The 25,048-nt window shown below is 36.4% G+C and overlaps 1 protein-coding gene across 1 annotated transcript; it reads right to left on the reverse strand.

Moving 5' to 3' along the window:
* Positions 1 to 4,735: 4,735 nt before the first annotated feature.
* LOC121316629 (uncharacterized protein C6orf118-like) lies at positions 4,736 to 24,239 on the reverse strand. The gene is made up of 10 exons (XM_041251670.1): positions 24,169 to 24,239; positions 20,499 to 21,184; positions 19,929 to 20,051; positions 19,157 to 19,216; positions 18,828 to 18,952; positions 13,767 to 13,951; positions 13,460 to 13,671; positions 11,180 to 11,233; positions 10,319 to 10,380; positions 4,736 to 5,016 (listed from the first exon to the last, which is right to left on the reverse strand). Exons 2-10 carry the CDS (start codon positions 21,168 to 21,170, stop codon positions 4,944 to 4,946), a joined length of 1,566 nt encoding a protein of 521 aa, XP_041107604.1. The 5' UTR covers positions 21,171 to 21,184; positions 24,169 to 24,239; the 3' UTR covers positions 4,736 to 4,943.
* Positions 24,240 to 25,048: the final 809 nt, after the last annotated feature.

Consider the following 25,048-nt stretch of genomic DNA (forward strand, 5'->3'; position numbering starts at 1 on the left):
TGACCTTGTCCCACCCAGCCCCTAATATTTAAACTGAGGCGTGCAAAGCCTTGTTCTACACAGGCTCTAATGATTAAACTGAGGAGTGCATAGCCTTGTCCCACCCAGGTCTTTATATTTGTTTAATTGAACCCAGGCATTCTATTAAGCCATTAAGGGCCTGTTGGAAACAAAATAGACTGAGAGTCACAGGTGGGTACCACTGGCCTAGATCAAGCATGACTGGCATTCGATACAAAGTAATAATACACTTTGTTCTCACAGCAATCTCCAGAGCAGCTACACGGTTGTTTGTAAAGTGGATCTATTATTAGAAGAAATTTTCTGTAGTGACCAACAGCAGTAACATTGAGAATCCCATGGGGAACACAATCCTTTGTATTGGACCACACCATATGAGACCATTTACATACTTCTGTCTCTCTAAAATATCAACTGATTTATATTAGGTTCTTTCATTTCATTTCTGCAGTATTTATATAATCCCTGCTTCTTGTCTCAGTTCCAAATTGTGCTACAGTCACCTTGAAACAACCTTACTATAGCTGCAGTATTATAAAGGATTTCAGTTAGCTCAACTACAGTAGTAATCCCGCTATGCTGAATGAAACCGTTTTTAATCTACCATTCTCAGTGGGAGCTCTGAAACAAAATGTGTTGCTCTGTTCTTGCAATAACCACCACTAAAAGAAAGGAATAGTTCTTTGGTAAGCCCCCTTGAAAAAAGTTGTATAAAACTGCCCCATGCAAGATAAATTATTATTATTATTATTATTATTATTATTATTATTATTATTATTATTATTATTATTATTATTATTATTATTACTATAGCAGATTTATAAGAGTAAATTTCATTACGAGCAGGCAGTAAATACAATAAATAAATAAAAATGATTTCAAATAAAGTTTATTCTCGTAAAATTTTTTATATATATATATATATATTATATATATATATATATATTATATATATATATATATAGTACATCTACAGTTACCTTTAAGAGTAAAATCAAGTACAAGATACAGAGAATATTTATACTTGAGTGTAGTAGTAGACTACAGTAAAGTGTGGAGCAGTTACAAGATGATACAAGTACTGATACAATTATGTGCCATTAGTCCGGTATAGTCAAGAATTGTGAGGTTTACAAATTTGTGAGTCATTCCAAAACATCACCTCCCTGTGATATTTAAAGTTTATGGATGAAATCTGCAAATGATTGAGAGCAAAGTTGCTATAATAGGAACGAACACATGACTTTACTCTTTAGAACGGACCTGTGGATAACAGTCACTAAGGGACAATTCACAAACACCTGGCCTGTACTATTGAAAAACAGAAAGCCAGAAAAAAAGCACAATGAAATTCAATCTTAGCTTAGCAGTAATAACTGCCCATGTAGTACTCATGTGGTTCTACTGTAGTTCAGCCTTCATAACTGTAACACATTCTGCACGGATAAGGCCTTGTTTCAATTATAATGCACTTTAGAGGTGATTTAAATAGTTTAAATGTAAATGTATTTATTTATGTGAAACTCCCAGTTAAGATTGTGAACTTCGCACAGGACACAAACATGCACTCCCCTGACTGTAACGACACCCTGCACATCACATAGTCATGCCATTACCAGGGGAACTTATAGAAAACTGTATTTGCTATACACGTAGGGCTAGCTGTAGTTTTTATCAGATAGTGGGTGAAATGGGTTGCCAAGACATGTTATTGCTGCTGATTCACTGAGATCCTTCAAGAGCCAACTGGATGTGCCTGTCGAAACAATTAATATTAAGAACTGGTCTAAAATTGAAGAGCTGAATGGTATACTCTTGTTTGTAATTTTTCTTATACTATGTTTTTAAATTGAATGTAAATATCAGAAATGATACATTCAACATGTATTGTAAAGGGTCAGCAAAGAAATCTCCATCTTGACATGAAAAAAACAAATGTACAGTACTTCCCATACTCCTTCCTTGTTGAGGAGAGCTGTCTGCTTTCTAATCCTACATGTAGTGCTAATTACAAAACTTTGACATAAATAAAATAAGAAGGATTTATACCAGTGAAATGATTTTTAGAATTGTATATTGAAAGTTTTTGCCAAACTGTTCTGTATACCAAACTGTTCTGTTTGTGTTTTCTCAAGCTATTCATTTCCTTTTAGATGTATTTTTAACACGCTTTCTCCAAGCCAGGACAAAGCGTCTGTCTTTGCAGCAACATCCTTTCAGATAACGCTCCTGCTGGCAGCCTGTTATTAAACTCTGTACTTTGCAGAATCGCAGTCATGGGAGTGTACTGTGGCACATGTGACAACTTCTTTATTATCAGTATAATTATTCAGTTCACAAAAGAACTGCTGCAATTAACAAAAAATAACGTGTCTGTCTGTCTGCCTGTCTGTCTCTCTGTGTGATCCTTGAAAAGGCTGGTCTGAAGCTCGGTTTGAATATTTGTTGTGAAAGAAATGGTGCAAGAAAGGCTGTAGGTTGACGTTTTGCTATTTGGGTATATCTGTGCCTTTGTGCACATGTTATAGGGACATGAAGCTTAATCTACATGTTGTAATGAGACTCTTTATTAAACTGCCTAAGAGATTCTAAAGAGGATAAATATAAAACCTACTGGAGTTAAAGTATTATGAAAAAGGAATTGAGAGGCAAAAAGCATGTCACACTTTTATCCCAAATATAGAGAAAGCAAGATCCTCAGGATTTCATTCTAAAAGCCACTCTAAAAAGTACACTGAAAATAAATAGAATTTCAAAGCCCAGGTATTGCTTCTAAAAGGCCTATCATTTCTTCCAAGTTTGCTCTTAGCAAATAAATGTATGCATGGATCATGGGCTCATTAGTCTTTAAATTAGGGCAAACTCAGGAAGTGGGAAAAATAGTAACAGTGAAAACAGGCTTCCAGTCAGCTTGATGTTTTACTTTTCACACCAGAATTAGTGGAATGGTGGATAAGGCTACAATAGACTGACTGATAAATGTGCTTATTAGCTGCCTTGAGTCCATTTTTGTTAAAGACTTAAATGGATAACCTGCAGCTTTTTTCCCCCTTTAAAGTCTAATTATCAAGCGGATATGACTCGAAATCCAAAATAAAGACACCAGCTCAGACAATCTACTTGAGGCTTAATGGGAGTTAACGATTCATTGATCAAACTCATTTGTGTCTAATTAAACCTTTCCTGCTTCGGAGAAGACTAAAGTTGGCAAATGTACTTTTAGCATTTGAATTGAAAATAGCATTTCTTTTCATACCGTTTTGATTGTAAAACACACCATTTTTTTTCTTTTAAATTGCTTTATTTTTTAGAAAATTTCCAATAAACAACATACACATCTGCACAATGTATTTATGTGGGTGGGAAGTACATACTGTTCTGAGAAAAAAATTAATTATTTTATTATGTAGAAAGCAGATGGTCAGGAGGGGAATACAGCCTGGCTGCTGGAGAAATAAACAGGGTGGAGTTTACGGATATGGAAGGGGAAAGTACTCTCAGTGGAGCAGTCCAACTTGGCCAGTAGCAATAGTTGCAGCATTGGATTTTCTTCATTGCAGATCGACTAAGATGCTACCAAACTGCTGACAAAAAAATAATCCTGCTGTCATTTACCATGTGCTTGCAATTCCTTTGCTATGAAATGAATAACGGTTACACTGAGCAGCTATTGACATGGGCTACGTAGACATATAAATTACATGGCTAGAATTTAGTGACACTTTAAGATATATGATTTTTTGACATAGCATTGCTTCCATTTGGGCTGGTTTGTTTATAGTATGCTGCATTAAAATAATTTCAGCTAATTGTTCCATCACATTTTATAAAACACTCTCTCTCCTGGTTTACAGTAAACCCTGCAGAAGACTTAACAGTTATCATTCTAATTTTCTACTGTAGCGCTACATAAAATAAGAACCCATATTTACCAAAGAACACCTGGGACCTTTCCAAAACAAGATCTTGATATTAATTAAAAAGCTTGGGTACCTTCCGCTCAGGGAACACCAATTATGCAAGTATGGAAATTAAATGAATATTAAGGCTCCCAGCTGATGGTGTTGAAAATTTAAATATTTACCAACTCTGTAAATACACTCAAAGAGTTCCACAAGCTCCTTAATTAGTCAGATTTTTATTTCTTCATGAAAAAGATTAAAGGACGTATACTCTAATCACAAATGGTAATTTAGGGTTTTTTTTTTTTTTTTTTTTTTTCCAAATTGTAGCCTAGGGCTTGTATTCTAAAGTGATCCAGAAACATTTTCTTGCATGGCTAAAAAGGAAACACATTGTAATAGTCTCGTGCTTGCTGGCCCATCACTCTTTGGACACGAGGCATAGTGACCATGAGTATCATGTGTGATTTTAAGTGTGCAAAATATTTCTTTCTTTCTAAAGCGAAGGCACAGCTCTCAGGAAGAGACAAGCAACTATATTAAACAGCTGTATTTGAGCTGAAAATGACACTGGTTGCCACTATCTACATTTGAAGGCAAGCTTCAGGCTCAAATTAGCCTGTCAGGTTTGTGCGTGTACCCTGACCTGGTGCTGTCAGACAATATAATTAACTCAAAGACCTGAGAAGAGGTTTGTCAGTCATCATAGTTTTTAATTATATATTATATTCCTAACAACCCTACAGTTCCTTGCTCCATATAACACAGTTAAAAGTATAATAGAGTGGAAGACCTAAATTTCAATGGTGTGGTGCACAGAAAGTTCAAAGAGTTTTGTAAGAAAAAACCAGTGCTGGTTTTTATTTTTTTTTTTTCAATTAAGCACAACTGGGCTGAGGGAGGGGTGTGCTCATGTGCACAAAAACAAAGAAAGTGTAAATTAAATATTGCAGGAAACTCCATCTGTGGCGCCCGGAAGATCTCGGTTTACATCCATGAGCCGTTGCAGTCACCCCATCTCTAGTCTTCTCGTCGTCTCAGACACCCCACTCTGTGTTTAGTCTGGGGGGGTGGGGGACTGTCACAAAGACGGCTGTAGTGGGTGACGTCAGAACAGAAACAGGAACCAGGAAATAAACAACAGACAGGTGAAGTTGGGTGGAGCTGAGCGATTGGTTTCACTCAGAATTTAATGAATGAACAGAACAGTAAATAAAAAGGTTGTAACAAACAAAAACACAGGACATGGCACTTTGCCAAATTAAAGAGACAAACAAAACAGACAAATACAGTGAGATGATATTATTTTTATTATTATTATTATTATTATTATTATTATTATTATTATAACCTCCGTCTCCAATCCCGTTCTCCACTCACCGAACACACAACCCAGAGTGAGTGAAAACATTCTGCTTTTATAGTCAGCCAAACACCAAACCCCGACAAGACAGGTGTACCTAGTAACGAGGTCAGCAGGGACCTGTCACTCTCACCATTATCACTCACCAAGTTTGCCTACAGCCTTCAGCTGGCTCAGTGCCCTTTTGAATTAGAGACCAGACTCTCTTCTGTCCATCACAAATAGTAATAACATTTTCTCAGTTCAGTTATTTATTTTTCCAAGAACAAGTCCTTCAGTTGTATTTTGCAAAATAAGATGCAAACTGCTACTGGAAATGCATATGCTTCAGTATACAGCTGTGTGATTTCAGCAAGCATTACCAAACAGAAAATAACATGTATTAACAAAGAACATCCTTAATAATAATCTTTAGATTCATTAGGGTGCATTGAAGGTAGCAGAGGGTTTGGACGAATAGCTAGAAACACCTGTGATATTTAGCACACACTTTTGTGTAAACAGACTGTCTGACACATTGCTTTCTCGTCCAAATGAAATCCCTGAAGCTCTGATATTAAAAAGCTCCATCACCTTACTGTAAGTCTGTTCGGTTATGTGCAAGAATGTAAGACGGAGTGCTGACAGCTTGATAAGTCCAGAAATTACAATAGTGATGATGGTGACTCTGTTCCATTATGAAGAACAAACTTCACTGCAGATTTACACCTTTACCCTTCTGTGGCAGAGCACAGCTCTGCCCTTTAGAAATTGGCAGGGATGGGGTTAAATTCCCCTACCTGCCTGGGTTTATTATGTTCAGGTGGCTGGGGTTGATTAGTTGATTAGCTTAATTAACGATCAATCAGCGCCCAGCCACCTGACATAAAAGGAGGCCTCTGCTTCCCAGTAAGAGGAGGGAGCTGAGGAAGCAGGTTGGTGGGGGTTTTGTTTGTGATTTTTGAATCCAGTGAAGCCCAGCCTGGAAACCATAATTTTGTAAGTTTTTCTTTTTGTTTTTCTTTTTGTGTTTAAATCCCTTTGTTTTGGCCCTTGTGCCCTTTTATTTTTGTGTTTATTTATAATAAAAGTATATATTTTTGAACTGCAGTCTGTCTCTGGGCCTCTATCCACTCGCCAGCCTGTCACACCTTCCCAAAGAATTAGATGCAGTAATCACTGAATATGGGTCCAGGGCAACTTAAAAACCTTGGATGCCAAACAGTGATGTTCTCACTGACCACTTACACCTTATTGGGCCCCCAGCCAAGATCAGCAATTCAGCATGACCAAGATTCAGACCAGTGATCTGCTGAGCTCGTAGTGCACTGTGAACTCCATGTGTTCTGTCTTTCAATTTGTGTATCAAACACCCATATTCTGTACGATCTGGGATATGCGTCTTTTTTTTTTTTTTTGTGACTCGATCATGCCAGGCAGAAATCTCAGTGCTTTCTAATAGTATCAGGGCTTTACATTAGATTTTTTTAAGGCAAGAACTGTCATAACCCCTGAAAGCCTGATTCCTTTTTCAATTCCTTTTCAAATGAACTGGAAATGAAACATTAGCTGCTGTCCCAGTGATAGCCTTGTCACTTCACACCTGCACTTCATTCCCTACCCATAGCTTAGGGAATAAATACAACTAAACACCTTAAAGGAGAATCTTATCCATCCAAATCCCCTGACTGATACTGGCAGACTATACAGTATTCACAAAGCGCTCCTGCAGTTGTTGTTTTAAAGGGTGACAGTGTTCTATTGTAAGCTGCCAGAATCCACCCAGGATATCTTGGTAAAAGAGCTTTCCATCTAAAAGGACCTGTCCCTTATACAGCAGATCAGAGGTGTAGCATGTAGGGCCCTGCATTCATCACTACTTATTTTTAACTTGTAATTTAGTCCTACAGCCCCAAGATGTCGCTATAGCCTCCACAGTAAGCCACGTAATGAGCAATCATTAAACAATCATCTCATTACGTTACTTTAATCATTTTAAAGTATCATTTCATTGTTGTCCCAATAATACAAAGTACATATTAGCAGATTAATAAACAGAACACTGTAAATGCGTATAACAGGATTTTAAAAGGAAGTGCTTTTCAATATTATTTCAGGGACAAATTATTTATAGGTTTTAATTTATCAGTACATGTTTACGCAAATCATTTAATTTAATATTCTAGCTATCTGGATCTCTCCAGCCACAAATATATAGTTTGGCAACAGAAGAGAAGATACTGTTTTTTTAATAGATTTCCCGTTTCTGGCACCAATCCCTGAACAGTACAGATATTATAACCAATAATTGGAATCTGGGCATTTGATAGAATCTGTAACACATGTAAGCTGTGTTTTTTTTTGTTTTGTTCTTAGTGGTTTTGTTTTGTTATTTGAATATAATGTTAAAAAAATGTTGTTCATGAGAAGCCCGTAAGTGTTACTTATGTTTGCATGAAAGACAAAATAAAATCCATTCTCAGTTCTTGTGCTTATATTTTACTACTAATTTTCTTTCATGGATTGACATTGCTCTGTGAAAATGTGTCCATATGAAGAAACACTTATTTCAGCATCCACAGACGGTTTTCTTTTGCATATAGGTGATATCCATCCATTTCTGGTTTACAGTCAGCATCAAGCCCTGGAATACAGTCTAATGTGAGGGGTTCTTTATCCAAACTACAAACATGGTGAGGGTCTAAAATCCTTACTGCCTTCAGAAATGTGTGAGCTGGTTAAATAGAACATGGTTTTATTCTGCATTAATCAGGGCTGTAGTAACTTGTCAATTTTTCAAAAACTTTGTAGAAAGTTTTAACAACACACTGTTTGTTCATTCTGGCACCTGTACTGTGCAACTCGTATGCCAGTGCTTGGTATGTATTTATTAATACTGCAGCTTTATTACACGTTGGATGAATTCTAACATTACGGCTTTCAAACTATGTACGTAAGTATATGTAAATATGTAAAATACGTTTGCTGGTGCATATGTGCATTTGTTCAAAAACAGGTATGCTTTTTCTTTAAATGCATCAATTGTCATTCATAATTAGGGGGTGTTTTCTATTTAACCAGAATTTAATGGGTTGATTACTTAATTATTCTTTTGATCCGTTTAGCTGACGTGTCTACATGGACATCTGGAGGTTTAGGACTGAATTGCAGTTTAAAAAACAAGAGCCTAATAGTGCCGATGCATTTTAGGATGGGTGAGCTTATTGTCCAAATAAGGTTATTAAAATGGGTGTGAACCAGTACCACTAATTAGCATTAGCAGTATTACCTCTGTTTCAGCTTTTCTTGTGCTGAAGATCTATGAAAAGTACAGCTCTATAGATTAATACCCAACCTTTTTCTCACAGATACTATGCAGATGGTCACTTCATGTCCTGATCGCAGCCAGACCCATGGAGTGAAACTAAGTTACATCACATGAATTAATTTGGCATCAGGAAGCAAAATAAGAAGCAACCTTTGTAGCATTGTCTTTGAAATATATGTGTATTCCAAACTGACTAGACAGATTTTTTTATATATAGAGAGGAATAGTGCCATCTTGTGGTCAACACCAAAATTGCATGTGTTACTGCAAATCTGCAGCAAGTCACTGATCCTAATCAGGTTAATCACTGTGGGGTATGCATCCATTTTCTTCTCAAAAACATGTAACTGTCTACTTCACGGCTAAAAATGGCCACCAAGATTGCAGTACCTCCATTATCTATTTCAATTCTTTCACAACTATAAACTTAAGGTACTGGATGGCAGAAGGTAATTAACAACACCAATGTTATGTATTTGTGAAATCCAGCATACACAAGAAACAGATTTAATTTAGGGACCATTTTCAAGCAAAACAGAATCATTCTTGCTATGGCACTGAGTGTTTTTTTCTTCTTTAAAACACAATGTTGACAATGTTGTATATGTCTGTCAGTGTTTGTATAAGTCTATGGATGTTTATTCTGTATACTTTTTTTTATGTGGTTTAGATTAGAACTACAGATGGTAAAGTTCCAGGGGGAGGAGCTCCTTTCAAGTCTGTGATGAGGTGTACAGAGCCCTAGATTGCGCCCAGCGTTAGTAGTTGCTTTACAAAGAAACTTCTGTATACCAATTTTTTGATTGTTTCTATGTCAGGGGCAAGGTTAAGCCTGCTACACTAATCCTATTGGCACACTAACATCCTCCTTTTACAAATGTATCTTCCTTTTGGGTGGCCTGGACTTGGCTGGGGGTCACTTGAAAGTGGGTGACGCTGGACCAGAAAGCAAGATCCTGGGCCACATAGCCTAATAATTCTGTACTACATATTTTGAAATCTATTAATGCTATGCCTCGCTTGCATCAAGTACAATCAATCTCAATGCCATCATTACAATCAAACCATCTTTGGTAGGAGCTGGCATCTTGCAAAGTTGCATGATAAATGCTACATGCTTCAATGCTTCAATTCAGACAGGACCATTTAGGAAACATGTTGCCTTGTTTTTGGAAGCACACAAACTCACAGAATACACCAGATTGAAACATTGAAACATACACCTAGTGACAGACAATAATAAAAAATGACGTACTCTGACAAAGATGTGCACAGCAACACAAACCTCATGTAATCACACAGATCTGCATTTAAAAAAACAAGAGAAAATCAAAGATCAACAGATACATTTAAACAATAGTTTGTTTAGTACACAAAGCAGTACAATCTTGTAAATGCATTGTGCTTTTCATTTATATTGATTCTTTTTTTCATTTCGATAAGACTTAAAAGTTAAAACTGAGAAAAAAAAAGTGCGGCAGCAATTCAGCAACAATTTGTTTTCAGACTGTTTTTTTGCCAAAATTATACAGTACAAACAATAAACAGTAACTTTAGTTTTATTGATCAAGATGGTAAATCGTCTTCATGAGTGAGAACATTCTTGATTGTGTCCCATAGTTCCCTGGAACGGCATTAAGTTTTTATTATATGCGTCTGAAATTGTATTCAAAGTTTTCATTCTTGTGCATTACGTCATCAATTGTATCACTATGTTATACTTACTCCTGGATCTCCTTGCTAACATCCTTTCTGTTGAGTAGCCTACTAATACCATTTTCTAGATCCTAAAAAAGAGAAATTAGTTGAGAAAACCCTCCAACATTGTTTCCAAACCGTCATATTAGAAAGTCAAGGTATACCTTCCAAGTTTCAAGTCAATACGACACATAGTCCCAGAGATGCAGCGATAATCAGTACAAGTACATCAAACATCGATCACATAGATTGCTCTTTGAACTGATCACCTGGACACCTTTTCTTTTCTCGTGAAACCTTGCTTTTATTAGTTGTTGCATTTCATACGCTGCTGCTTTGTAATACTGTGCTGCAGAGATCATGTCAGCTGTTTATTGGCAGAGTTGGGGTAACACGTTACTTAAGTACTGTAATAACTTTTATCAATAACAAGGTAATATCGCTTTAGATTTTTTATGACATTGTCAGTTTTTCCCAACTCGCGCTCGCTATTCTCTTATAAAAAGCCTTTATGTTACTTAAGTTTCTCTTTATGACAAAGCTGCATGTATTGTAATGATTATTATTTGCTATACCCAGTCAATTATTAAGAGTTGTTTGTTTGTTATACTACAAACATTTGAAATGACACATTTAAATGAATTACCAGACATAGTTAAATAGTAAACAATAATTATACAACTGTTTCGTAGGACAAAACAAGAGAAAGAAATCTAACAAGTAATATAATGTACTACTTTTTTTATTAAGTAATAAGTAAGGACAGTGTTTTTCTGAAGAAACGAGTAAAGAGCAATTAGTGACCTTTTTTCAGTAACGTGCTCAACACGGCTTATTGGATTATTAAAGGGTAGTATATTAATTAGGAGTAACAAATAAGCTGCTTACCTTTGTTGCTTGCTGGATAGACTCTGTGAATGTTTGTATCTTGGTCACCTCAGCCTGTGAAAGGATACCAATGGTTGCTTACCCCAAAAATGCAAACAATACCGTTACAGCATACCAGCTTTCTTCATCTTGAGTGGAATTCCCTGCAGAGGTGTAGTCTACATGTGAGGATCTATGATGAATCTACTCTGACTCAAACAATGGGGGTTCATCCGAGAACTGCTACCATCTGTTACCTCTGGGCACACCATACACAGCCCACAGACATTAATGCCTTTGTTGAACAGTAGCTTCAACTTGCCATTCTGATTCAGAGCTGCTATCTCTACCTTCAAATATCAGCGTAACCATGTTCAGTTTGCACATAAATGTATCCATTAGGATTGCTTTCTATCACTTTCAAATTCTTACAGAGAAGTTGCTGCCTTAATCTGATTCTGTGAGTTTGATTTGTGCTGCTCTCTCCTACAATAAGGTTTCCCAATCATGGTCCTGGGGACCCAGGTGTCTTCTGGTTTTCATTCCAACTGAGTTATCAACGACTTAACTAGACCCTTAATTGAACTATTCATTAGCTTAATTAAAAGCCCTTAATTGTTTTCAGCTTTTAAACAGTAGGAGATTTCAAGTAAAATTTTATAACTTGAAATCGGCAACATTTTAGGACCTGAGAACAATTAAAAAGGTGTAATTAAAGACATCATTAGTTCAATTAAGGGTTGAGTTAAGTAATTGAGATATTAATTAAGGATTGGGCTTCCCTGCCCTACAGGACAGTATAACGATCACCCTGCACAACTGAGAAGCAGTTGTACTGTCCTCCCTAAGGAGATAGGCCCATTATCTATAACTAAGTCAGCAAGAGTGACAGAAAGCAAAAGCAGGGATGTCAGAGGTGTCAATTTCACGAACAAATGGTTTATTGTTGTAAACTATAATGTAATAAATGAAATATAAGGACAACAACTTATTGCAGAGAACATTTAGTGGAAGGTACAGGTGAGTAAGAAAGTAACGTGAACTAAACAAACATCCAAACAAACGAACACTAAAGCGAAATGAATACGGTGTCCGGTGGGCCTCCAATAAACCCCCACACACAAACACCACACCAATACAAAACAAACACACCGACAGGCCAAAAAGACAAAGGTGAATGAATAAGTATATGGGGAAAACAATTACAAAGACAGTCTTGATGGCAATGGATGATAAATGAAATTTAGGCCCAACAAGTGCAGTGAAGCAATGCTCATGTAATTCAAAGTAACAAAAGAACAAAACCAAAATTCCAGGAACCAAAGTATCAAAGTAAAGTAGAAAATAACCAGCAAACAAAAAAGGAATAATCTCTCCAACAAATAATGAAGTCCCGAATAGAGTCCTGTACTGATGAGGATGGATGAAGATTGATGAAAAAATAGCGATCGTAGAAAATGGTGAGTCTGTCGAGTAGTACCGGGTTGAATGGTTAACAGCCGTTTGGAAAATATGAGGAGAATCAGGAACAAAATAGAGACTGAACATGTTAACAAAAAACAAACTCTAAACAGACCTTGAACAGCAACTAAACTTAAACAAGTAACAGTGTCAACAAAAAAGAAAGGTTTAGACAAAGTACAGGATTATGAAAAGAGTAAATGGATGCACCAGGATTTATCTAAAATAAAGTTAAAGTTACGCTGTTAATTAAGTAATATGCTGTTATTTGTAAAATGGATTCCTCACGAGAAAAGAGAGTCCCTCCTGGCCTAGCCAGCCAGCTTTAATACCGGTGCTGGCTTCCAAGGAGCTCTGAGATTGGAGGAGTGGATATCTGAATGAGCCAATGGGGGGAGAGAATGAACAGAGGGTGATAGCAAGGAACTATGGGAAATTGAGTTTTAACCTGGCCAGGCTACTGACCTTAATTAAAGGGACAGGTGGGTGAAACTTACACCCACTTTATGAAGCAGGTGAATTGCTACATATTCCCGTACGGGGACCGAACATGCAACCTTGGTGTTATCAGCACCACCAGTGTGGGGGAGAAATATGTAGCAATTCACCATAAAGTGGGTGTAAGTTTCACCCACCTGTCCCTTCTCAGTTGTGCAGAGTGATCGTTACAACAGGAAAACAAACATCAATGTTAGACTACCCCCTCCAAGCTCCACGACCACTTTTTCCTTTATGCTTTAAAAGAGTAAATAATACAATACTATGAAAAGAAAAGCTGATTTCACTTTAAAACATAATGGAAGCCCAAAGGCGATGACTTTACAAATGCCAACAGCGTACCTTGGAGTCTCTGATGCACTTCTCCGTTGTGCTGGTAATAACAATTGGAATCATGGTGTATTTGATGTCTTTCTCCAGTTCTTGAATTTCATCCCACACAGCTAGGATTCTGCGTCTCTTTGACTGGACCAGCTCTGCATTGGTAGCCATGTGTTCTTCCCTTGTACCCAGTGCTGTCATGTGCTTCTTGCATACTTCTGAACACAAGTTACACATAACAAATGAGTTAACAAGCTAGACAGTTTTGCAATTTATATCTCATCCCTTTGTAGGTGAAATTATTTGTACACCATTGCATCTCATCCACTTCTTTCAGGGCAACATGATGAGAGTTTGGGAGTCTCAAAATCCTTGTATTTTATTGTATGAGTGATTATAGGGTTATTATAATAATTATTAGTAGTATTAAAAATACAGCACATGTGATTTTGCTTGCCTTCTTCTTCAAGGGTTCCAGGCTTTGACAGTTCAAACTGCAACATATTCCTCAGTCTGTTGTAAACATTTAAAATAGAAACATACAATTAGCGAAAATTGAAATAAACATCAAAATGAAAGCTGTTTAAGGAGTAATTTAGAGATCATACTTAAAAAAAGCATGATCTCCATAGTGTGCTGTATATTGGTAGTACTTTAGATTACATGGCATGAATAGCAGTGTAACTACATTGTAATAACTGGGTATATACCAATGATTTCTGGTCTAATTTGGTCATTACTGTGCAATTACATGGAAAGAGCCCTGTGAACAACATTCAATTACCAGATAACATGGTAACACCGTGACACATTTCCATGAAATGACACTCTTATTCCACTAGTAGTTACCATGGAACAGTAGAAGCATGATAATAGTTAACTAGTTATTACCGTGTTATTACACTGCAGTGTATGATGCCCTATAATCAAAAATTCAACAGAAATACCCAACATTTATCACTGTTCAAATGTAACCACATGCAGTTATTCGAAAATACAAAGTCATTTTTCCCAAAAGAAAGTCTTCTTGTTGTATTAAACATGCTGGGGCAAATTTTCTCATCTTTCTCACAACTCTACTTGCATTGCGAATGTTTTGCGTAAAATCGCAAGTCAGTGAAATCTAAAAGAGTTGCAGTGAAACTGCAATTATCGCAGCACTGCGGAAATGAATAAATTAACATGAATCAACACAGGAAATCAACCGCAACTCTCTCTCGCGAGATATATAACTATCGCAATTTTTTGCAAAATGAAGCACCTCTTCGGCTGTCAAAGTTAAAAATCTGATGAAATGTTTTGCTCGCAAATGTGTTTTCTTACAATTCTCAATACAGTTTTATCATTTCTGCAAGTTCTTTTGTGCTCTAAACAGAGATAGTCCACCGCCAAGGACATTTCATTACTTTACCATTTAGCCTTTTTGCCATAAAAATGACAATGGCTGTGAAAGAAGGACTGTGACTCTATTGTCGTTTTTTTATACACACATGAAATAAGCTTACTTGATTTGAAAAACACCATGAATGAGACAAGCAAATTCTACTTGCTTTGATTGAATGAGTAGTACACAACAAGCTTCAATATGAAAGCTGAACATTAAGTTCAATAAACAAGTTTTTAATGAAAAAATATATTGCAGCCTACTTCACTAAAGTGAAAACTGGCTTTTGTTATTTTTAAATGCCACTGCTTCTGATTATAATACTGCTTAATAACAGGAACAACATTTTATATAGGGTTAGTGTTGAACTTAAACACATTCATGACTGTCTGTACCCCTACCGCCACGCAGGAACATTACCCTGCTAACTTCCCCTGTTCAAAAAATATATAAAAACTATAATAACGGTCTGGTTCTCTCTTGCCTTTTTTCAATGAAAATAATTAAATTAATAGAGAATAAAAACAAACCAAGCTAACAGCTATCTAGCCTAAACAAAAATGTATTTATTTATTTATTTAGTCATTTATTTATTTATTGCAGTCTCCACAAACTGTTCTGTTGCATTCACAGTGCTGATAAAGTTAAATATAGCTAGATATTACTACAGCACGGACCACGGGTCAAACCAGTGTTTTTTAATGTTATGTGTGTATAAAAATGTCAGCCTTCTGGAGTCATCTAAGTGTCTCCATTTTTTATTTCATTTTAACCGTTTAAATGCCAAACCATAACAAAACATAGAATAACAGTGCTTATGAGCACTGATACATGGTTGCCCCCCCCCCTGCATTTGCCTTTAATTAATTTTTTTACACTTACTAGTGCTTTTGTATATATGATGTGTAATATATTGACGATATAAAATTGAACACCAGTACGTACAATACTCTTACAAATAAATTTGTTATGATTTGGAATGTGCGCTTCTTATGAACAGTATTATTGTCATTGCTTGCATCCCAGCGCCTCTTTCTTTACAAATTAAACACCAGTAATTAGTATTGTTTAAAATAAACCACAAACAAATTAAATGTTTGAGTTGGAAATAAACCAAAATGTTATTATGTTTAATCAAAGTATAAATCGACTAAGGTATTCTTCAGTAGACAAGTCAAGGAATGTTACACATTGTCTGTATATTCTGCCAGCACAATATTTCTTTTTCTGTTGCTCTGCTAGCATTAGCAAAATATAGCTGTCTAAAAGCCATGTTCACTCTTTAACTAGAAAGAGATTGTCCTGAAATTCTTCCTAAGAAGTAATTAAGAGGAGTGTAACCAGTCTTAAGTGATTTCCATGCAACATAGCAAGGGAGCTGGAACTAGGGGTGTGGTAGCACCCCCTTGGCTTTGCATGGCTTCCATTATATACAGGGGTTACAGTTTTGTTCAATGGTTTTCAGCACCCCCACTTTAAAAATTGTTCCAGTGCCACTGCAACATAGTGATTTGTCAGCAAATTAAGTTTTTAATTTACCTCCCCCAAATTTGAGAGAAAAAAGGACTTGCGGAAAAAAATCTCTACAACTCCCCTCATGCAAGGCGTTTGAATATTTGGCCCATTGTTTGTACAGCAGCAGTACCTGTACAGTTGGCACTTGTGGTTGGAAAATTATAATGTTGCTAAGGCTATGATTGTTTAGGGTTTGCATGCTCAGGTTTAAATGCTATTACAGGTTATAAGATTTAGGTATCATATAATAATAATGTATCATGTACTGGTAATTGTTATTGTACAAGTTCTCTTTATTTAGCAACCACAAGCTGCATCCGTGACAGTTCTCAGAAATGTCACCAACTTAGTTAGAATAAGTACAATTTTAGGATGCTTGTAATTTCAATAAGTTGTTATTGTTGCATATGATTGGTCTCATCTTAATCTTCCAAGTTGTTGCTATCCAACGTATACTGAGTTAAGCTTCTGTGATTGGCTCACTATTATGCTTACTGGCTCTGTGTAGTCAGAACATTGCTCGGTTTCCTAACACTTGTGTGTGTTGAGTGTGTTCTCAGGTTTGCAAGTCTTGAGTAATAAACTTTGTTCAATTCGACCTTGTTTGTCTCACTGAGTCTCTTTCAGGAGTGAAAAACTTTCATGACACACTACAAGTGCTTGTGTCTCAGCCCTCACTTTGGAATAGGTTGGGAGTCTCTGAGTTATAGAATGAACAGCAGACAGCAGTGCAAGTACATTTCATCCTTATGAAAGGAACAAAGCCCTTACCATATTATTATATTACTATACTGTGGAGGTCTCTAAGTACTATGCATAGTAGTAACTGTTTTGCTAATCGTTTCGATTCTATGCAGTACACAGAACACAGAGTCATGCTAAGCATATTTCGTAAGGAATTATGGGGTAGTTGGGTCAACAGAAAGAGAGAAGCAGAGTATGGCACTGAAAGAGAGAAGCAGAGTATGGCACTGAAAGACAAATAGAATGCACTGTGTTCCGAGTTGTTTGGATCCAAAAATATATAGATAATATATATTTTCTTTTCTAAACACAGTGTCGTTAAATACTGAACAGAAAAATTAACCGAGTGTTCAAGTTAGGTCGAATAGTCATTCAGATTGAAAATTACTTTTCAAAGGTTTTTTTTATAATGACCCAGCAGGGCCTATACATGCCAGTGAAGTAAAAAAAAAAAGTCAAAAGAAGATAGTGTTTAGAGACTGAAGGCACATACCAGAATCTAAGTGCTATTATCTCAGAAAGTTTAGTTGTTCCAGAAAAAGTTATATTCGCTCCAGAAGAAGTTTGTTTAAAAAACTACAACTTGCTGAAGTTTTACCATTCCTTGGGTCGTTTATTGAGTTATCTTTGGACCACACGCGCACAGCACATGCGAGGGCTTCGCACATAGCTATTTTTCATTTATTGGAGATATTTTCAGGGTTTGTGTGTGGTTTTGCTTACAAGAAGAAAAAAATGATATATTTTTATTTTTGGGACTTTGCTTAAGGAAGTATTTTTTTATTATTTTGGGACTTTGCATTAAGAAGATGACTGTTTAAGGACTGTGAGTAAACAAAAGGGACGAAATCAAACGCTGGATTTTTTTTTTTTTTTGTAAGTGTGTAATGCTGTGAAATTATTGTGCTATTGCAAAAAGGGTATTAAGCTACATTAATAACAAGTTATAAAACAAATACACTCTGCAGAGAGTGAATTGGAGTTTAGATATTGAAAACGAAACTGATGGGAAATTGAGTAAAGTGAAGTGAGAACACTGAAAAATAAATTCTGCCTTTGTTTAATCATTACTGTTGAATTGCTGGGTTGAATGCAGATTTTATTATTTTCCTTGTTTTAAATCAGAACCAGGGCATCTCATTATCTCGCAGACAGTAAGTAAGTAAGAATAAAACAGGTCACTGTCATGATACTCAATGTATGTGAAAGGGTGCATTGTTTATAAATCCTGTGTTTTTACTAGATAGACAACTGAGGTGAGAAATGTAACGTCATTAATGTGGTTGTGATATAACTGTATTACTGGTGAGAGTGAAATGAAATAAGGGATAGTTTCCACACTATAGTGCGTGAGACTGAGATGTGGTGCACCCCCCTAGCCGACATTAATACAAATTGGGTCATAAAGGAAATATTCAAATTATCCCAGTCAAAGAGTTAGTTTTCCCTGGTATTTATGTAACGTTCATAAAATTGCACTTACACTTTGTAATCAGTCTTTAAAGTACTGGTGGATTAGGCATAAAATGAGGAAGTTTCAAGTGTAAAAAAAAAAAGTGTCTTCATGGTACCAGGACCAGAGCAGAAGCCTGTTAACTCCTCCAAGACCTGCTTTTCAAGTGGGAGGAATATCTATATTGGCTTTCATGTAATTGGGTGCCATGGTAGAACAGAGTTACTAGTACAAAAGTAGTATGATAATACAGCAACAGTGAATCACATAGTTAGTGTGTGAAAGAGCCCTACTGTTCATTTTCCTCCAAAGCTTTCCGAGCAATCTCCTGCTGTCTTAGGACTTCCTGTCTGGCACCTTCCACTTCCTGTGTTATGACAGCTTTCTTCTCCATGCCTCGCAATTGAGTCTGCAATGACTTCAAGATTGAAAAACGACAGTCACTAAAGGAAACATTCAACCCATCTGGGATGCAGGCACAGGACAATTAATCAAAGCACATGGACACATGGATAATATTTTCAACAAACTGAAGAAATGGAACCCTGAGTGGTTTTTTTTTTGGGGGGGGGGGGGGGGGGGGGGATATTTGTATTGCATGAAACATATTTAAAGAACGTACCTCGTGTTGAACTGCAGACTGGTTGTCCAGGATTGACTCAAGGTACAGCTCATACTCTGTCTAGCAAACAAAACAAAAGCAATTGGTCACATGTATTATGAGACTGGAAACACTGACACAAATTGTGTTCCCGAATGACAAACGAACAGCTACCCACTGTAGCTTAGAACTCTATTTCAAACTGGTAACAAGTGTGAAATGTAAAAAAAATGCCTAAACACACAGAAACCCCTGAAGAATGTGGCCATGACCGTAAGAATCACAGCAAAGGAAAGAAGGTACATGAAGTGTATAAGTGCTGTCGAACTAATACATACTGTAACAGAAAAAAAAAAGCCCAAGAATAATGGAAAGTACCCAAAAACAACCATTTCATACAGTATAAGAAAGCCCAGAAAAAAGAAAAAAAAAAAAAAACATTTACATAAAACTTGGCAATAGCTAAAAATAAGCACTGAAAAAAGAAATTCATAAAAACAAAAAACAGAACCCCTAGGTGTATTCAATTGATAGAAGCACCACTATTTAAACAATTAGTACAGAGGCCAATGATAAGAACATCTAATAATTATTTCTATCAGTAAAAATATGAAAAAACTCAGGACGGTTCACATTTTTATGGTTTTAGTACAGTGGTACTTAGATCAGTCATTGATCTCAGCAATTGAATAAACCCCATTACCTTTTAAGAAAAGCACACCGCCTTACTCTACTGTGTAACCCAGGTTAATCAGGATCCGATATCTGTTTCAGAGACGTTAAAAACGACTACCTTAATTTGCGTTAAGATGCCACCAAAAACACGAGATTCGTTGCAAATGTCATTGAAAATGTCCCTGAAGACCTGCAGACAGGTGAAGCTTGGCCAGCTGGCAGACGAAATCTTCATCAGCTCCTGCATTTAAAACCAGGAGGGAGGAGGAGTCGGCGGTCATCACAATAGCTTACATTGCAAGCTTAAGATTTTAGTTACACAAACACATATCTGTCTGTCCAGTTTTCATGTTTTAAATCTATGCATGAAAGCAAAATTCTAAAATGACATACCAAACAAGATGGTCAGATCAAATATCCAAGATTATGTGATGCTACATTCAATACCTTGTGAGAAAGAAGGTTAGCAAAATACTTTTACTGTATGTTTCTTCAAAATGTACATGGTACAATGCGCATGTGTGGGCACTTCAATATCACAAGAATGCATTTGTTTCCATCATATTTTCATTTACTTTGTAAGGAATAACCGTATATGCAATAATGCAGCTGGTCTTTCTCTTCTGGAGTTTAATGACAGTAAATAACAGCATTTTCAGCTAAACACTTTGCAAATACCCTTTCATACCTGAACCAATTTCTCTTCGTGCCTCTTAACAACATGGTACCCTGACTTGGAATCCATGTCTTGCATGTCCTGCGTCCTCAGAATTCCCCTTTCAAAGTCCAGCAGCATGTTGAACTGGTCCTTTCTCGTCAGGCCACTGATATAGGATTGTGTGACTCGATACTGGTCCGGGGTGCACACTGTGTTATGCTTGTCATATCTGACTGGTTGTGGTTTTAACAGCAATAAATCAGTGGGTTCTACCTCTTTGAGTGACTCTCTGTGCCTCCTCCTGCTGGAGTTGTCTTTCCTGTCCTTTCCAATTGGTGTAATGGGTGATTTCACAGACTCTTGGGGATATGTGTATCTAAACAATGAGGATTCAGCACTGGGGTGATCCGTAATCAAACTGGTGTTTATGGTGAAGTCAGCCCAGGCATCTGTCATTTTCTTCACTATGGCCTTGGAGATCCGTTTCTGTAGAGGACCGCTTTCCTTCTGCTGTGAACTTTCCCATTTTGGCATGTTGGACTTCCTCACCAATAGTTTCTGGAGTTTGTTGTGATTTAAGTGCCCTGAACTGTAAGCCAGGATGTCGGCCCTGTGGGCTTTGCCCAGTGCATCCAACAGCTCCCGCAGACTCTTGTTCAGGAGAGTAGAATATTCCTCCTTATCAATCTCGAGGGCACTCATTATTAGAGAGCAATCTGGAAAAACAAAACTAGAAAATAAATTAAAGGGCTACAATTGATTACCTTTTAAGTCTTACTTGTTAATAAAATATTGAATCAGCATGAAACCACGTGATTGCCTGTCTTTGCCTAAAAGCGATAAATGTCCCATTATAAATGTAGTGTTAATAATGTGCTAGTGAAACGGGTACATCGAGTGTAAGAGGAGGTAACAACAGTCTTCTCAGTACTCTAGCTATAAACGACAAGTGTGTTGGTATTTCCTTGTTTGAAGGTGCTAGTTTTCATATAAAACGTCAGAAAAGTGCCATGCCCGTTCTTAGTTTGACCAAATTAGTCATTTGGCTCGGCAACAGGCTTCTGTAGCTATCCTTTCAAAGTATTCTAAGAAATGGATTTGGAATCTGTATCAAAGTGAATTACGGAGAGATTCCACTTGTCCTATAATGCGTGTTATTTGATGCACAGTATTTAAGGTAAAGAATGGGAATGTCCCTTCCCTTTTGATTTGTTTCTTGCCTGAATAGAAGCATGTATATTATAGGGGATATACTATATATATATATATATATATTATATATATATATATATATGTGTGTGTGTGTGTGTGTGTGTGTGTGTGTGTGTATATATATATATATATATATAGAGAGAGAGAGAGAGAGAGAGAGAGAGAGAGAGAGAGAGAGAGAGAGAGAGAGAGAGAGAGAGAGAGAGAGAGAGTTAAAGTTAAAGTTAAAAAAGAGGATTTAAAGTTAAAGTTAAAAAAATAAATTAATACTATAATAGATATATGTAAAGGAAGGCTTAGTATTTCAGGGACGAGTTGCGGAGCGAATAAAACAAGTATGATTATGATATATAGAGGATTAATTAGGAGTGTAATAGACTATGGAAGTCAGACTGTACTGGGAACATGTAAAATCAAGGTGAAAAAAATAGGGTTATTTGCAAGCTAAAGCCATAAGGGTGTGTACAGGAGCCATAAAATCTGTTCTGATTAATGCTATGCAGGTTTTGATAAATGAGATGCCACTAGAATTAAGGAGAAAATTGCTAAGTGTTAAATATTGGATTAAGGCTAACTTTCCATATAGAATTTACTCCTCGGAAAAGCGTGGAAGATAGGCGGATAAATCAGTATAAAAATGAGAGGTGGGAGTCAAATGAGGGCACATTGGATTATTGGATTCAAAAATGGATAAAGGAAATAGGAACTGAAAAACTGAATTTAGTGAAGAATGTCAACGTATATGTGTTCCCAGAATGGCTGATGGAAAAACCCAATTGTTGTACAGAACTGAGTGAACAAATTAAGAAAGGAGGGGGGAAAATGGAATTGAAAAGTGAGTCAAGATTTTGTAGAGAAGAGTAAGGAGGCTCTATGTATATATACAGGTGGATCTAAGGATCCAAAAACAGGAAACGTGGCAATGGCATGCAATATTCCAGAACTGGATATCTGGATATACTGGATATAAAGATATGTTCAAAATAATACAAAGATACAAGTAATGTACAATAATGGGGATTGATGTAAGTTTAGTTTGGATTCTCTGGCATTCTGGGTAATTAGATGCTAGATCTTGCAGCTAAACCTGGATTAAACAGAGAGGAGACAGATGTGGTGATTCCACTGGGATCGCAAGAAATGGGAGTCTATATTAAAAGAGTGATAATAAAAGAATGGCAGGAGAGAGGGGATGAAAGTTTAAAAGGAAGGTTTTATCAGAGAAATAGGTGAACAGTAGTTGGGTGAATAAGGAATTGGAAAGAAAAGAGGAAAGATAGGTTAAGGATTGGCCTTTATTTAGACTAGGGAAACATGACAATGGATTATGTGAAAAATGTAAAGTATCAGAAACAGTGGAACATTGTCTATTAAGTGCAAGAAATTTGTGGAGCAGAGAAGGAATTTGGAGAAGAGTTTGAGGGAAGTGGAGGTTATGAATTAAATACAAAGAGCTTGCTGGAAAAATGGAAAGAAGGGAGATGGAAAAGAGAAAAGATATTGAGGCAATATATACAGGAAACGAGAAAAGAAGGGCTATTATAAATAATAAAGATGACAATAAATAAATAAATAAATAAATCAAAGCGAGAAAAATGACTACAGATAGAGGGCGCTAATCATCTAAAATGATAGATGGAATGCGGCCTTTACACTAACCTGCTGAAGAAGGTTACCAGATGAGATGGACTGGAGTTTGTAAGCGGTGAGCCGCTCATCATTTGCATATTGTATATTTATTTTTGTTCACAGTAATTGTAAACTTAAGCAAAACCAAGTGTTCCTAACATTTACACCATATATTTATTTTACCCTGCGCTTTATCGCAGTAAAAGGCAGATATCAGCTTATTACCGTTTTCAGAAATTGGAAAACTGAAAATATTGTTTGTTCTTTTTTATTTTTCTGTTTTTTGTTCATATACAGTTCGAAAATTGGAAAATAGAAAAAAAAAAAAGCAAACACCAACGCGGTAAAACTCCACATGCATGGTTTTTATTTGCAAAAAAAAAAACAGAAGAAAATTGAATAGCAGGCAGTAAAAATCAATGAAGCTGGAAAAATTAATAGCAAGCTGTAGAAACGAATAGCAAGCTGTTAAAGTCAATGGCAAGCTGGTAAGATGAATATCAAGCTGGACTGAGCTGGACAGCGAACTGCGAAGTGCTAGTAACTTCACTAACCAGTGGTTGAGGGATGTTTACAGCCATGTTAACCAAGCAAGAAGCCGTTTATTTGTAGTAATATTGAATATTGATTTATTTCTTTAAAAAAAATCTGTTTGGAAAGGCAATATTGTAAGTCCAGCATATCTCTTAAAATCCGATATGAGATTCGGGATCAGGATTTTAGAATGGTGTTACGTATATCAGCTAGAAATGAATTAAAAATGAGCAGATCTCTCAATTTAACCGACGTTTTATAAATACAATAAATAGGGATGCATGGATCACAAAAGCACCATATTTATCGTTCTAACGTTACTTACCAAGAAGCAGCGTTTCAGAATGACGAGGCGATTCAGAGTTTCTTTCACCATGGAAACCGTGTAAACAAAACAGGACTGCTTCATCAGGTCGCAAAGACCAACCCTTTGCTGTACGGATACGAGCACTAATTAGTGCAGTTTCACAATTGGTGGTGATGTCAATATAGTATCCAGAAATGTCACGTTTTTTACAACGGCACATCATAAAAGCTGTCCACGATGAAGCAGCAAATAGGTTAATACATTATTGCACTGATAACAATGATATAGTATTATTAACTTTGTATGTTTATTTAATGATACGACCTTTTAAATCAAGTTTGCTACTTGCGAATCTGTTTTAGAAATGTTCAAAGTTTATTCTGTTTTCAAAAACGTGTTTAACTTAAAGAACATTCTTGTTATCTTCAAAACTCCGTAACCTCGGACCCGCAGTTGTTTTGTTTTGTTTAACAAACGACGTTAGAGAAGGCCCTTTTTTAAAACTGTTTATGTATTGTATCAGTTATTTATATGTATTCAAATAACTTTAACACAGTAAAGAAAAAAAAAAAAACTTAATTGCGATTCCTGGTCTTGAGTGTTTATGAATTTTGGAAGTAATTAGAGTCAATTTTGTTTGTGAAAATGTTTAAACAAGACCTATAAAAGTCTAACATTCTTTAGTTCCGATAGTATAACCTTACTGTTTGAGAGTGGTTTAGGCTCTACAAATTCTCCAGCATTCATTTTTCTGGCCACAAGTGTGTGTGTGTGTGTGTGTGTGTGTGTGTGTGTGTGTGTGTGTGTGTGTGTGTGTGTGTGTGTGTGTGTGTGTGTGTGTGTGTGTGTGTGTGTGTGTGTGTGTGTGTGTGTGTGTGTGTGTGTGTGTGTGTGTGGA

This window comes from Polyodon spathula, chromosome 6 (assembly GCF_017654505.1).
Source record: "Polyodon spathula isolate WHYD16114869_AA chromosome 6, ASM1765450v1, whole genome shotgun sequence".
NCBI classification, from domain to species: Eukaryota; Metazoa; Chordata; class Actinopteri; order Acipenseriformes; family Polyodontidae; genus Polyodon; species Polyodon spathula.

Excerpts from the sequence above, each read along its gene's own strand:
- LOC121316629 (XM_041251670.1), bottom strand. The coding sequence starts at position 21,170 with ATGAGTGCCCTCGAGATTGATAAGGAGGAATATTCTACTCTCCTGAAC. Across the intron at positions 19,217-19,928 it reads GCATCTTAACGCAAATTAAG|ACAGAGTATGAGCTGTACCT; the intron begins GTAGTCGTTTTT and ends TTTGTTTGCTAG. Across the intron at positions 11,234-13,459 it reads AGTGCATCAGAGACTCCAAG|GCTGAGGTGACCAAGATACA; the intron begins GTACGCTGTTGG and ends ATCCTTTCACAG.